Source organism: Macrobrachium rosenbergii, chromosome 11 (assembly GCF_040412425.1).
Source record: "Macrobrachium rosenbergii isolate ZJJX-2024 chromosome 11, ASM4041242v1, whole genome shotgun sequence".
In the NCBI taxonomy this organism is placed as follows: Eukaryota; Metazoa; Arthropoda; class Malacostraca; order Decapoda; family Palaemonidae; genus Macrobrachium; species Macrobrachium rosenbergii.
The window spans coordinates 46,220,554-46,234,088 of record NC_089751.1 but is presented as its reverse complement, the minus strand read 5'-3'; the positions used below and the strand labels follow the sequence as shown (position 1 = coordinate 46,234,088).

Sequence of the window (13,535 nt, the reverse complement as noted above, 5' to 3'; positions counted from 1 at the left end):
TTGAAAAAATGCCTTTCTTGTCATCCATGGAGTCTTGTAATTATAAATTCTAGTTTTTGTTCATATGAAATAGAAAAATTCTTTCTACTTGAATAAATATTGGTAGAGCTGGCCTAATCTTGGCCTTCATGTTTTCCAGTAGAAGCGTTTAATTAATTTTTATATGATACTGTTGGTACTGTTGGATACCATTATACTTGAGAAAAATTGTAGATTTAAAATTCATGGTTGAAAGGTCAAAGCCATGTGATATGCAACACTATAAAATGGGTACTGTGCTATAACTTTTTAGTATGTGGATATTGCAGTGCAAAATTACAATTTTTAATTAGTACCTGTAAAGTAGCTAGGGAGGTACAGGAAAGGCCTCCCAGTTATGTTAAATTGTTCTTCAGTTAATATAACCTAATAAAGACTGGACTCAATTGCAGTCACTACCCAACTTACGAACGAGTACATTCTGGATGGCTGTTTGTATCTTGAATTGTTCGTAAGTTGGTTTTTAATATATAGTGCATAATTATTTGTTGGTGTTTACATTCCTGAGCTAACTTGGGAGTCATAGATTATACTATTTTTACTGCATTTTTAAACCATGCACTATTATAAAGAATTACTTTGGGTGCTAGAACAGTAAAATTTAGATTCATGCAACATTAAAAAATTTAGTATTTTTCCATTCTTTACAAGTTATGAACTTGGAGAGAATTTTGCAGGGGCAGCATCCGACATTGGAAGTTCACAAAGTAAACAGTCCACACTGCCATTTATTGACAAAAATACATACTAAATGTTTCCTATAAGGAGAGGAAAGATAGAAAATGGGAATTTATCAAAGAATGAGTTAAATCGGGAGGATAGCAATAAGTAGGAATATTTTACAATTAAGAACGAGTATTCTCGTGATTGTAAGAAGAATACATGGCAGTTAATCACGAGAATACTTGGGATAGTTAGGGAAGGGGGTTAAAGGAACAGGTCTTCTTCCTTGTGTTCTGCTGTTCTTTGCAAAAATTCTTAATAGCAGAATAGGTGCCCAGAGCAAAATTTGAACTTGTTCGTATCTGAATGTTCGTAATTAGGGTGGGGACATCATTATTAGTATGAACATAATAGTGCACAAGTTGTGGGATGGATAAGGTTTTGTATTTTGTGAGAGAGAGAGAGAGAGAATATCTTAATATTTGTATTGTAAACGTGGGAACTGTGTAGACAGTTGTAGAGGAATTCAGTTGTGTGTGTATTGCACCTATTTTGGATCAGTTGTTGTTGAGAAAATCTTGATTTTTTGTTGCAAATCTGTGGTAGTGAGAATTCTCTCTTCATAAAATAAAAATTAAGTGGCTTCAGTGATGCTGTATGTAGCTTACACCAAATTGTAACTTCGATGAGTTATGAGGTGGTTTAAAAACTATTTGATTAAAAACTGGAATTTTAAGAGATGTTTCCTAAGTACACAGCTCTTTTAGATTTCCATGATAATTTGAACATAGGTTGCTCTCAATGGAATGTTAATCGTCATTTGAAATTAATAATCTTATGTTGTCAGTTGGGATGTTGTATATGTTGTACATTCTTGCATTAGGGGGTGATTTAATATCCTCTTGTCTCTCACACTATATAGATTTTATAGAGTTTTTTAAAATATAGTTTATGAAAATATTGTGATTGTGACAATTAGGCTCTTTAGAATACAACTTACAAGATTGAATATATCTTTAGAATCATTTAAAGGTACTTGATATGGATACTGCTGAATTGTAATATTATAATTAAAGAATTTTTTTTATATTTAGGGCTCCTGCCACCAAAACGACAAAAGGAGATGGACGCTTTGGACATGCTTCGGCTGAACCAGCTTGGAGTCAGCACTCCTCCAGGCCTGACAGTCACCCCAGTGGGAGTGAATGGTGGCCCTGGGGTGCCTCCACCACTAGGAGCCCCAACACCTCCATTACCTGGGGTTCCAACTCCGGGAACCACAAGTACCCCAGGCAGGACCAAGATAGCCACAGTATCTCGGGTGGGGGGTCGTCCCCGGATCATATCTTGGATGGATGCCCCTGATGATGTATACTTTTATGCAACTGACTTGACAAAGTAAGTTCTCTAATGACAAAGTAAGTTCTCTAAGTTCTGTGTATTCATTTGTGTATTTAATTTGTGACTTGTCAGTATTGCCATTATAAATGTGACTATTGTTCTTGAAAATGAAAATCTACATTGTTTAATGTTCAACAAACACATTTGTCTACTCCTTGGTACATTTATTTAGGCAGCTATCATTTTTAGATGTTGTCCCTTCTTTGCAAGATCTTTTTGTGTAGTTCATAGAGCCTGCAAGGTTTATGAATTATCATCCTAGAATTACACAAACGGCTTATCTTTTCATTAATTTTTTTTAAATAGTAATGTTATGGAAATATTCAAGTAGCAAAGCATAGGGAACCTGTGACTGAACATCTACCCAAATTTTCAGTTAACATTATTTAAAAAACTTGGTTGTTTTATCATAAGTTAAAAGGCAGAAATAAAGTTCAAGGTGCTACATATAAAAATTCAAGAACCTGAGAAAATTCATTTATGTATAAATGTTATAGGGAGGAAAGTTGTAGCATAGTCTGGCTTGAATTCTCCAAAGAAAACTGCACTAATTGACCTGTGGCAATTACATTTCTCACAACCACCACAGGCTGTTACTTAAAAAGAACCCTGGCAATCCTTTGACCTGACCTCATTATTAACTTGCCTGTTTAATGAGCTGGTGTTACGTAGTTTTTTTATGTATGGCGTGATGGGCCATGAACTTGCCATAAGTCACAGGATATAAGTAGACCCCACCCAGGGTTAGACTATACCTTCCTCATAGATCTATCCCTGAACATAAGTTTAGTCCTCCACTTAGCAGATGACAGAACACTACATAACACTTTTCAATATGACATAATGTTGCATATATTATAGCAAAGAATCTGTTGTAGCATAAACATTCTCTAAGGAAAGCAATAAAAAACATCTTTCATGTTGCTGTCCTCATTTTAAGTTTTGAATTAGAAGAATTGGGTGTAGATAGAGCAGGGAAGACCTCAATTTCTTTTCTTTTCCTTTTCTAAATTTTTTCTGTGTCCAGAGCTTGGATGATTTGGATAAGGAGGAAACAGTGCTGTTAATGTTTCTCCTAATGACTCTGATGATAGCAGATTCCTTAGTGGGCACGCCTTACCTTATTGTGAAGGTATAACACCAGCATAATTATTGTGTGACAGGAATAGGCCAAATTCACTAGATAGGAAATAGGCCAGATCCACTAGATAGGACTGTGAACATTTCAAGAATGCAACCCCACCAATATTATATTGGAGGGAAAACAACAGAATTTTGAGAATCCTAATACCTAAACTGTTAACTCCAGGAATCCATGAGCTAGCTTTAGTCATCAATATGAACAGCCATTTTAATATCTCCTAAGCTCGAACTTTTTCCGGTGGTTGGCATCCCCACTATTCCTTCCAAATAATCAAGCCACTTGAGTGGTTGGATAGCAAAATGAAGAGTTATGAAGTAAAAGGATTTATAGGTCTAGTTGGGGGAAAATCAACCAATACCATGAAAGGAGGAGAGCGCAGGTTCTTAGTAAAGCCAAAATGTAAGGATCGAAATACTTAAGGATTATGCTACTTATTTTGCTGTTAATAATTGACTAGTTTGAGTGTTTCATGTACTGCATATATTATGCATTTCTTTATGTTATGTGCAATTCAGGCCTGTGTGCCTTATTCCAACAAAACCAGTTCATGGATTTTACTATCAAAATGAGAATGTTGAAAAATAACTTAACAGTGCCTGAATTGTAAGACCATCTTATGTATTAGTTATATAATGGTCTTGTCATCCTTCAGAAAATAGTTGGACAAAAAAAATGAAACGGCTTTTGGAAGTTGAAGTAAGTTGAAAGGATAATGAACACTTTCATGCAAATTATTGAGACCTTTTGCTAATCTTAAATTATTATACAAATTTTAAGTTGCTAATTGTCAGGGAACATGTACTAGTATAATGTAATGTGGATTTTACCATCAAAATGAGAATGTTGAAAAATAACGTTACTTGAATTGTGAGACCATCTTATATGTCAGTTATACCATTGTTTTGTCATCCTTCTCAAAATAGTTTGTGCAGCTGGCATCACATCTCAAGATATTGATGTCTTGAAAATCACAAAAAAAGAAACATCTTTTCAATTGGAGAAGACAGTTGAATGGATTATGAACACCTTCATACAAATTAATGAGACATTTTCCTAATCATGAATTATAATCCAAATTTCAAGTTGCAAAATATCAAAGAACATGCACTTGTATAATGTAGCATGGATTGTGTTTGTATCCATTTTTGTCCTTTTTGTCTCACACTTCTGGACTGCATTTCCATTAACACTCAGGATATGGTGGCTTACATACATGTAAAACAATCTATTCTGTCCACTGTGTCAAAAGTCCTTTTCTGACTTGGGTAACAATATCTACTCCTCCCTTGGTAAGTGTACATTCACAGTAACTGCTACAGTTGGTTGACCAGTGATACCATTTGATACCCCACATACCTTGGAAAATGCTGTGTATATACTGTATATCTGTTAATGTCATAATCATCATTTAAATAATGTTGGCATTTATTATAATAGAGTGGTTGCTTGGAGCAGTCCATTACACATGAAATATTTGAACACCATCAAGTGTATATTTTAAATCTCTCTAAGTAGTCCCTTAACTTATAATTCCATAAAAGAGAGGGGTTAGTAATACTTATAATAATTTCCAAGTACACAGTATTTTTCAACAATAAGTGATGAATGTCATAATAAATGACGTTTTGTGTAATCCTTCAACCTTGCTGTGCATTTAGAATGCAGGTTGCTGCCAAATTAAAAACAAATAAATAAATCCAATTATGTGTCCTGTCTTGCTGAGTGAGAGGCTGGAAAATGATGAAATTGTAAATACAAGGGTGGTATAGATTACTCATACAATGAGGGTCAAGATTGAGATGGTTTGGGCATGTGGTATGGATAAGTGAGGAAGAAGGCAGTGAAGAAGGCTTGGCTGGGAACTGTTAAGGGTAGAAGGTTTTGAGGAAGGCAAAGGATTATGGTAGCCAGCATGCTAATACAGCATACTGTAATGTATGTGTATATGATGTAGTACAGTTTTGAACTTATACAGTAATGTAATTTTACATAGATATATTTTTCACTGTCTATGTTCACTCGGAAACCACAATCTCCGACCCTACTAGGTCGTGCTCCGAGTTTATGAGCGGGGCCTTTCTGGATGGGAGGCAACGCCAACTATCACAGATTGAAACACACTCCAACACCTTTTGAACTCTTCTAAATTTTTTTTTTTTTTTCTTCTTTTTTTTTTTTTACGATTTTTTTTTATTTATTTATTTATTTATTTATTTTTTTTCATATAATGCAAAGCATAGTATGATTATGTAGACAACACTATGTTGAATTCTACAACTGTATAATATTGAAACGAAGAAAAAATGCTGAAACTGCCGAGTTGTAGTTAGGAAAGGTTGTGGGGGGAGGGTAGAATCTGTCCAGAAAGGCCCTGCTCATAAACTCAGAGCACGACCTAGGTGGGTAGGAGATTGTGGTTTCCAAGTGTACATGTTTGCATGTTTTTACTTGTATGCTTGCCTTTCTATCTCCCTCTTCAAGGTACTGTATTCTTTTTAAGAAGAAGAAAGATTTGAGAGAGACGAAGGCTAATCCTTATGAGGAAAATAATTTTTGAGAGAGAACTGTAACATATGTTTATGCATCATGTTACGTAAACTACACATTTAGTTTGCCTCCCTTTCAGCTAGTATGTTAACTCTGTTGAAAATACGTGTGCATTACGTTGCACTTCGTGCTCATTATTTATTTGTATTTATGTTTATGTTGTGAAGGAGGACTGAGAGAAGGGTCACAATGTAGGCACTTGGTGGATCGGGTCTCCGAGGTAAATAAAGTCGTTTTTTATGTCTGCCCTTGATTTCTCCTGCCACACTGGTCTACACTATCAACAAATGGTAGCAGAGTGTGGTTGTGGCAGGAAGGAGGAGATTAACGAGTAATTAGAGGAAAAGACAACGTAAACATGGGTAGCATCGGCGAATATGGTGGGCGGCTGGTGTTGCCAATTTTCAGCCCTGATAAAGGTTATGACCATTGGAAATGAGCTGAAAGCATGGCTGCTTGTCACAAGTATCGAGAAAAATAAACAACTGTGGTTGTTGCCCCGTCAGTCCCAGAAGGAAGCGAGGTGAGGAGCAAGATTTTAAAGGTAGTGAATATTGAAGAGTTGACAGTCAAAGATGGAATGAAATTTTTGCTGCAACACTTGGACAAGTAGTACAATAAGAATGAGATGTCAGCAGTGTATGAGGCATGGACAAGGTTTGACAGCTACAAAAAGGAAAAGGAACATACAATGGAGAAGTGCATTTTGGAATTTGTGAAGAGTAGTGCAGTTCTGGAGAGGTACAAAGTATACCAAAATATATTTTAGCATTCAAGCTACTAGACAGTGCAGGGCTAGAGGTTAAAGACAAGCAAATAAGTGTTGATAGCAGTGCCCTGTAGTGAAACAGATAAAATGTTTGATTCCATGCAGCAACCTCTTAGCAAATTTTTTGAAAGTCAAGAAGTGTTATTATTGGGTGCAGTGTCAAATAGGAGTGGGAGTGAGCCCTGCTGTGGTGATAAAATCTGAACCAGTATTTAGAACGGAGGAGGCAAATGTCATTACACTTGGAAGAGGACATGGAAGGTTTAGAGATAGAGGAAGCGTAGCAAACAGAAATGAAACAAATAGGCAGAGAAACTCAGTTGACATATATGGTAAGGTTAGGAAATGTTGTGTGTGTGTGTGGATCAGAGTACCATCTGTCTCCAGCATGTCCAAAAAATGTTTATGTAGTGGTGTAAAGGAGGAAGAGTATATTCTATTATTGAAAATCCTAAAATTATGTCAGTGTTGATGACAGAATCTATTAATTGTGCTATCCTGGACAGAGCCTGCAGTTCAATAGTGTGTGATAGTGATTGGTTGAAACCATACACCTAGTCTTTGTCGGATGAGGAAAAAATGAGAATAGAAGAGGAATTAAGTGAACAATGTTTAAGTTTGGTGATGGTAGTGTGTATAAATCAATGATGAAAGTAAAATTTCCAGTGAACATTATAGGTGACAGAGCAAGTGTGATAGCAGATGTGGTGAACTGCTCTATCCGCCTTTTATTCAGCAAAAAATCAATGAAGAGACCACAAATGAAATCGGACTTAGAAAATGATACTGCAGATTTCATGGAAAAAAGTTGAAATTGAGGTGCACTTCTTCAGGACACTACTGCCTTCCACTAAGGGATGAGGAGATGAGAAAGAAGCCTGGAAGAAAACAGAAGAAATATTGATGACCTGGGGAGATAATGAAAAGGAAAAGAAGATGATGAAAAAATTGCACCAACAATTTGGTCATCCCACATCTAAGAGACTGATTCAGCTGTTAAAGATGCTGGTGTTAAGGACAAATGTGCTACATGTATGATGAAGAAATGTCAGATATGCATGAAATATAAGAAAACACCATCAAGGCCAATTTTTAGTGTGAAAATGGCAAAGGAGTTCAAGGTGAAGTAGTGAGTGGCAATAGACCTAAAGGAGTGTAAGAAAGGGGATGTATATATTTTCTGCATGTGGTAGATATGGCAACGAGGTTCTCAAAATCTTGTGTGACAAGAAGTAAAGACCCCAAGGAAATATTGGAGAAAATTATGGAGACATGGTTGGGAACTGGTTTGGGACCCCCTGTGAAATTCATGTGTGATAAAGGTGGGGAGTTTGCCAACAGTACGCTCCTGGAAATGTATGAGAACATGAACTTTCAAGTGATGCATACAGCAGCATATTCTCCCTTCAGTAATGGCCTGTGTGAGCGTAACCATGCAGTTATAGACGAAATAGTGACAAAAATGATGGCGGAGCAACCAGAACTGTCTTAAAAGTGGCTTTGGCATGGGCAGTCATTGCTAAAAATTAACTACGAGTGGTAGGGGATTTTAGCCCTTATCAACTCATGGTTGGGCGGAATCTTAACCTACCATGTACCATGAACTTCCTGCACTTGAGGGTACTAGTGAAATGGTTGCCAAACACCTCAGGGCAAGCCACGCTAAAACTTATGAGAAAATACGACAGGCACTAAGACACAAAGTAAGAACCACTGGTGAAACTGGTAAAGCCCTTAAGAATGGAGATTAAGTCTACTTTAAGAGGGCTTCAAAGATTCAAAAGGAATGGAAAGGACCAGCTACAGTCATTGGTCAAGATGGCAAAACAGTGATTTTGAAATATGGTTCAAATATTGTAAGAGCACATGAAACACACATTCTGGACATACCATATAGTTTTGAAACACTTAAGAACAAATGCACTGCTTTATATGTTGAGGAGAACTAAAAACCTGGAAGAATTTTGGTATATATGAGGAAACTCCTAACTGGGGTCAAAGGACATTATCAGTGCGATGGTTGGTAACAGAAAAGGAAAACAGTGATAGGAAAAAGAAAATTAAAGCATGGCTAGTTACCAGAGGGTTTGAGGAAGAAGAAGGAATACAGTCAGATTCTCCCACTGTTAGCAAGGAAGCATAGAGTCCTTTGTTGGTATATTGTCTTCCAAAAGGTGAATTCAGTTGCTATGAGGCTGCATTCCTACAGAGTGAATGGTTTGAATGTGAAGTGTATCCTATTCCACCTGTTGAAGCTTGTTGTGATGATAATGTACTATGGAAGTTTAAACAAAATATATATAAGTGGTCTTGATGATGCTGTTAGAAAGTGGTATCTCACAGTGAAGACTTTCCAGTTGAAGAAAGGATGTAATCAGGTGAAAACTGACCCTGCAGCATTCTATTGGTATTGTGAAGGAGAATTGTGTGGTATGTTTTTGATGTGTGTAGATGATTTCTTGTGGGAAGGAATAAACAAATTTGAAAGTGTAGTCATTGCCCAAATCAGATCATTTTCAGGTTAGGGAGCAAAGTAATGCTGTATTCAAATACATTGGCCTGGATATCGTACAGAATGAGCATTGTGTCACACTTCATCAAAATGAGTATTGTAAATCTCTGGAATCTGTAAATGTAAGTGCTGAGAGAGGATTAAACCTATAAATGGAAGTGTTGAGAGAGGATTAAATAAGAATACTGATTTAACATGAAGAAGAAAAGGAGAATTTTAGGAGTCTAGTAGGCCAACCAGGATGGTTATGTACTAATTCAAGACCTGACTTGTCATATGATGTATTGGAATTTGCTTGGAAAATAAATAACCCTAAAGTAACAGATCTTATTGAGGCAAACAAATGTCTAAGAAAAGCCTTTACCTACCTTTGAGAGTTGTATGTACTTCCCAGGACTGGGTGACAGTTTTAAGTATAAGTTGGTTGTGTACAGTGATGCTTCGTATGTCAATACCCATGACGGATTTAGTAGTGCTGGGGCTTTGTGATTTTCCTAGTGGGTGAAAATGGAAATAGTTGTCCTTTATACTAGGAGTCAAAGAAAATTAGAAGGGTTGTAAAAGGCACTCTTGCAGCAGAAACACTAGCAGCTGCTGAGGCAGTGGATATGGCCTACTATCTTGGAAACATGTCTCAAATATTGTATGATGGAAAGAGAAATATGCCTGTGGAACTCGATCTGGATAACCGTTCACTTTATGAGAATGTTTGCTCGGTTAAAAATGTTTCGGAAAAGATATTGAGAATTGATATATCTATTCTCAAAGAATTGGTTCAGAATGGAGAGTTCAAGATATTTTGGGTAGATTTAAACGCATAGTTGGCTGATGTGTTGACAGAAAAGGGGGTAAATTCTTTTGAGAATAACTAAAGTATTGGAGAGTGGATCCTGGAAATCTTAAATAGATTTTATAAGTAGATAATTTTACTTGTTTGTGTCATGTAATGTTCATTACTTTGAAAGTAGCTTTCTTTTGTTTCCTTTTAAAAGAGAGGGAATATGTTAACTCTTGAGAATACTGCATGACATTGCACTTCACGCTCGTCGTTTGTGTTTGTTCATTTATGTTTATGTTGTGAAGGATGACCAAGAGAACGGTCACGATGTAGGCACTTGGTGAATTGGATCTCCGAGGTAAATGAAGTAATTTTTTTTTTGTCGGCCTTTGATTTCTCCTGCCACACTGGTCTACATGATTAACATGGTACAGTATTCATGTTGATACTGTATGTGATGTAGTACAGTTTTGAACTTAATACAGTAATGTAATTTTACAAGTATATTTTTCACTATGTAAAAGTATGCATCATGTTAGGGTAAACTACATTTTTAGTGATTTGCTCAACTTTCTGTCTCCGTATTCAAGGTACTGTATTCTTTTTAAGAAAAAAGATTGGCGAGAGATAAAAGCTAATCCTTATGAAGAAAACAATTTTAGAGAGAGAATGAATGAACAGCAAGCAAATGCACAGTAAAAAGTAGGGTATTAACCAAGTAGGGAGTGTCTTTCTCCCAGCACCTCAAACCGTGCTGCCTTACATTCATTTTATTTGAAAACTGAGGTTGAAACATACCAGAGGATCCTTCTGTTTGAAAGACAAAGGCTTATGAACATTGAAAATTTGGGAAACACAAATTAAGCATATAAATATATATATGATAGATGGGTTTACATAAACAAGTTTGTGTCCCAGTACACACAAGCTTTTACATACATTTTTATATTTTTGGTAAAGGGTGTGTGTTGTATATTTTTGTACTTCATATACAGATCAAGAAATAGTTTTATGACATGGTGTGTTGTAGCTTACATTCAAGATAGTAATCACATGGCTCTGTGTTTTCCAGGAAAATGCGCAAAAGTTTGTCAGCTAATGATTTGAAAAGAGCAGCCCGGCAACCATGGAAGAAGATTCAGGACAAAGAACCCACATCGCCTCCAGTAGCAGTTACTCCATTTACTCCTGTGATGGGTGAATGATCCACCCGCGACTCGGAAGAAGAAAAAACATAGCAAATACGGCCATGAGCCTTGAGAACAGAAGATTAGAGTAACAACACATTCCTTTCTGGAGTGGATGTTATGAAAAGTGAACACTGATAAGGCTTGTCGCATTTTGCAAAGAAAGCAGTCAGATGTGCTTTGGCCTAAACATTATTACCAGTGTGAGAGTGAGTCTTATGAAGTGGTAGAAAAATACACTCCAGAAAAGTTGCTCTAGTACTATTTTTTTCTTTCTCTCCCTCCTTAAGGCAAGTGACCGCTCTTTTATGACAGGCCAGTGTTAACAACCCAGAACTGGGTATTATAGCGCTGCCAGTACAAGTTAGAAACCATGCTGAATTGGAAGACATTATGTGGAGCAAATTGGTGTTAAGGTACTAATATAGCTTTATTAGTTACTGGAACATTTTTGAATTTATTATACAATGCAGGTGTATTATGGCCTTGTGCAAACTCTAAATGCCTGTGTACGAAAAAAAAAAAATCAAAGTTCAAAGCCTCATTGTTGATGGGGAACATATTTTACGATTAAGTAGTAAGTGCTTTTATGCAAGTTGAAGGATCTGTGGACTAGCTGTTTAGATTGACTTTGTCAGTCCGAGGAGGAGGATGTGTGAAAACAGTGAGGAGTACCTGAGGTCAAGCAACATCCAAGATGATGCTTTGATAGTAATGAAATGATCTGACAAGGTGAAAAACTTTAGAGAAGTTTGAAATGAAAAAAAAAATTGTTGGATCACTTTATTAATTTGTTGAGAATGATTTTTATTTTTTGCGTGATTTTGAAAGGAAAAAAATTCAGGAAAATATTTGACAGCTTCATTTACACTGTGCAGAAAGCAACTCTGGATATTAGTTGCAGCCTGAAAATGTCAAATAAACTCCTAGTATCATCACCCAAAGTTCAAAGTGAAGACTAACAATAACTTAATACCACCCTCACCATTTTTATTTATATTTTTTTCCTTGTAAATACGGTTGCCGCATGTTCATCATGGAATTTTCAGTGATTAGTAGTGATATTAGTGATAATTTTGTGTCATTTGTATTTTGTCCAGTTGAACATCATTTTTCTGCACCAGCATCAACTCTTGACTGGGTCTGAAACTTCCATTCGTGCTCTGCTGTCATCACTAGCAACTTTGATCCCAAGGTTCTGATGTTACCCTCGGCACTTACATAATGTGGCAATTTACCTTTACCTATAATAATTGAGGAAGGCAATTAGCAGTCATAATAAACAATGCTAATGGCAGGGGAAAGGGTAGTGGTCAGGGTCACTCCATACCATTTCATCTTTCAACTATTCTACATACTTTCATTTCCTCCCATATCTGCACACATACATAAACAGACACACCATTTTCCATAGATCCTGTCCTTATCTGTTTCTTCCATTGGTATTACTTTTCATTTGTTTTAACATCAGAAATATTGTAAGATTGTAAATTTAACAACAGATTTAGTGCACTCTTGTTATTTTTGTTTTATAATGATGGAATGTGAATGTGCTGTTATATTGAAAGAGAAAGATGTTATGAGAAAATAAAAAGTTGCTAAAACAGCTCTTCAACCACCTACTTTTGTATACATCCTTCCTAAGGCACTAACTGTAAGTGATGTCATTGAGAAACCTTCTAGTGTCTTGAATTTATTTGACTTTCACATTTCAGTAATGCTATTATATGTTGGTCATGTGTTCTTACATGCTGAATTTCAAGTAACCTTCAAAACAGATGATACTAATAGCAATTTAAAACATCTATTGTTATATATGTACAGCTTTTCTAAAAATTCAAAATCATGTCCTCCACAACCTATGGCCTTAAGTACACAATAATGTCAAATTTACTTTTGTACCTTATTAAAAGTGCAATTTTACTTGTCCTATACATTTGTCATTAAGAGTGATAAGCAACTAGTGAATTAAATTTATTGCACAAAAAATTCTTGGTAAGTCCAGTATATAAGAACAGCTGACCAAAAGGAATTCCATGCAAATCATTATGAACCATACTACCAAATTATCAAGTCTAGTGGAGGAGTTGTGACGAATGGAAAATTTTACACCACTTTTGTATCAAAATGGCAATTTTGTTCTGTACTTAGTTCCGTTATTCATTCAGCCCTCTACAATACATAGATAGACTTTGTACAAACGAAGTTTCTTTTTAATCCTTGTAGTTTTAATAATAAAAATGGTAAACAGTACGTATATAACTTTTCAAGGATTAACTAGTAATAATAAGACTTTCATGATTAATTTTCTACTGTAATAACTTACAAACATTTTACATTGACTCATGAGATTGATTTTAACAAACATTTTATTTTTACTCATGAGATTAATTTTCTACTCTAATAAGTTGAACATTTTAGTTTTACTCGTGCGACTGCTGTCATTCAAAACCTTTTATTCTAACTACAATTTTTACAGCAAACGTACAGTATTA

General features: G+C 35.8%; 1 protein-coding gene across 10 annotated transcripts in view; it reads left to right on the top strand.

The window, feature by feature from the left end:
* Positions 1-13,241, top strand: part of MTA1-like (metastasis associated 1-like) — a 180,915-nt gene extending 167,674 nt beyond the window's left edge. For all 10 annotated transcript variants that reach the window (XM_067111787.1, XM_067111780.1, XM_067111779.1 and 7 more), the window contains 2 exons: positions 1,797-2,100; positions 10,926-13,241. In XM_067111787.1, the coding sequence (XP_066967888.1) occupies positions 1,797-2,100; positions 10,926-11,058 (437 nt within the window). In that variant the 3' untranslated portion in view covers positions 11,059-13,241. The remainder of the gene's footprint in view (positions 1-1,796; positions 2,101-10,925) is intronic.
* The last annotated feature ends 294 nt before the right edge of the window (positions 13,242-13,535 follow it).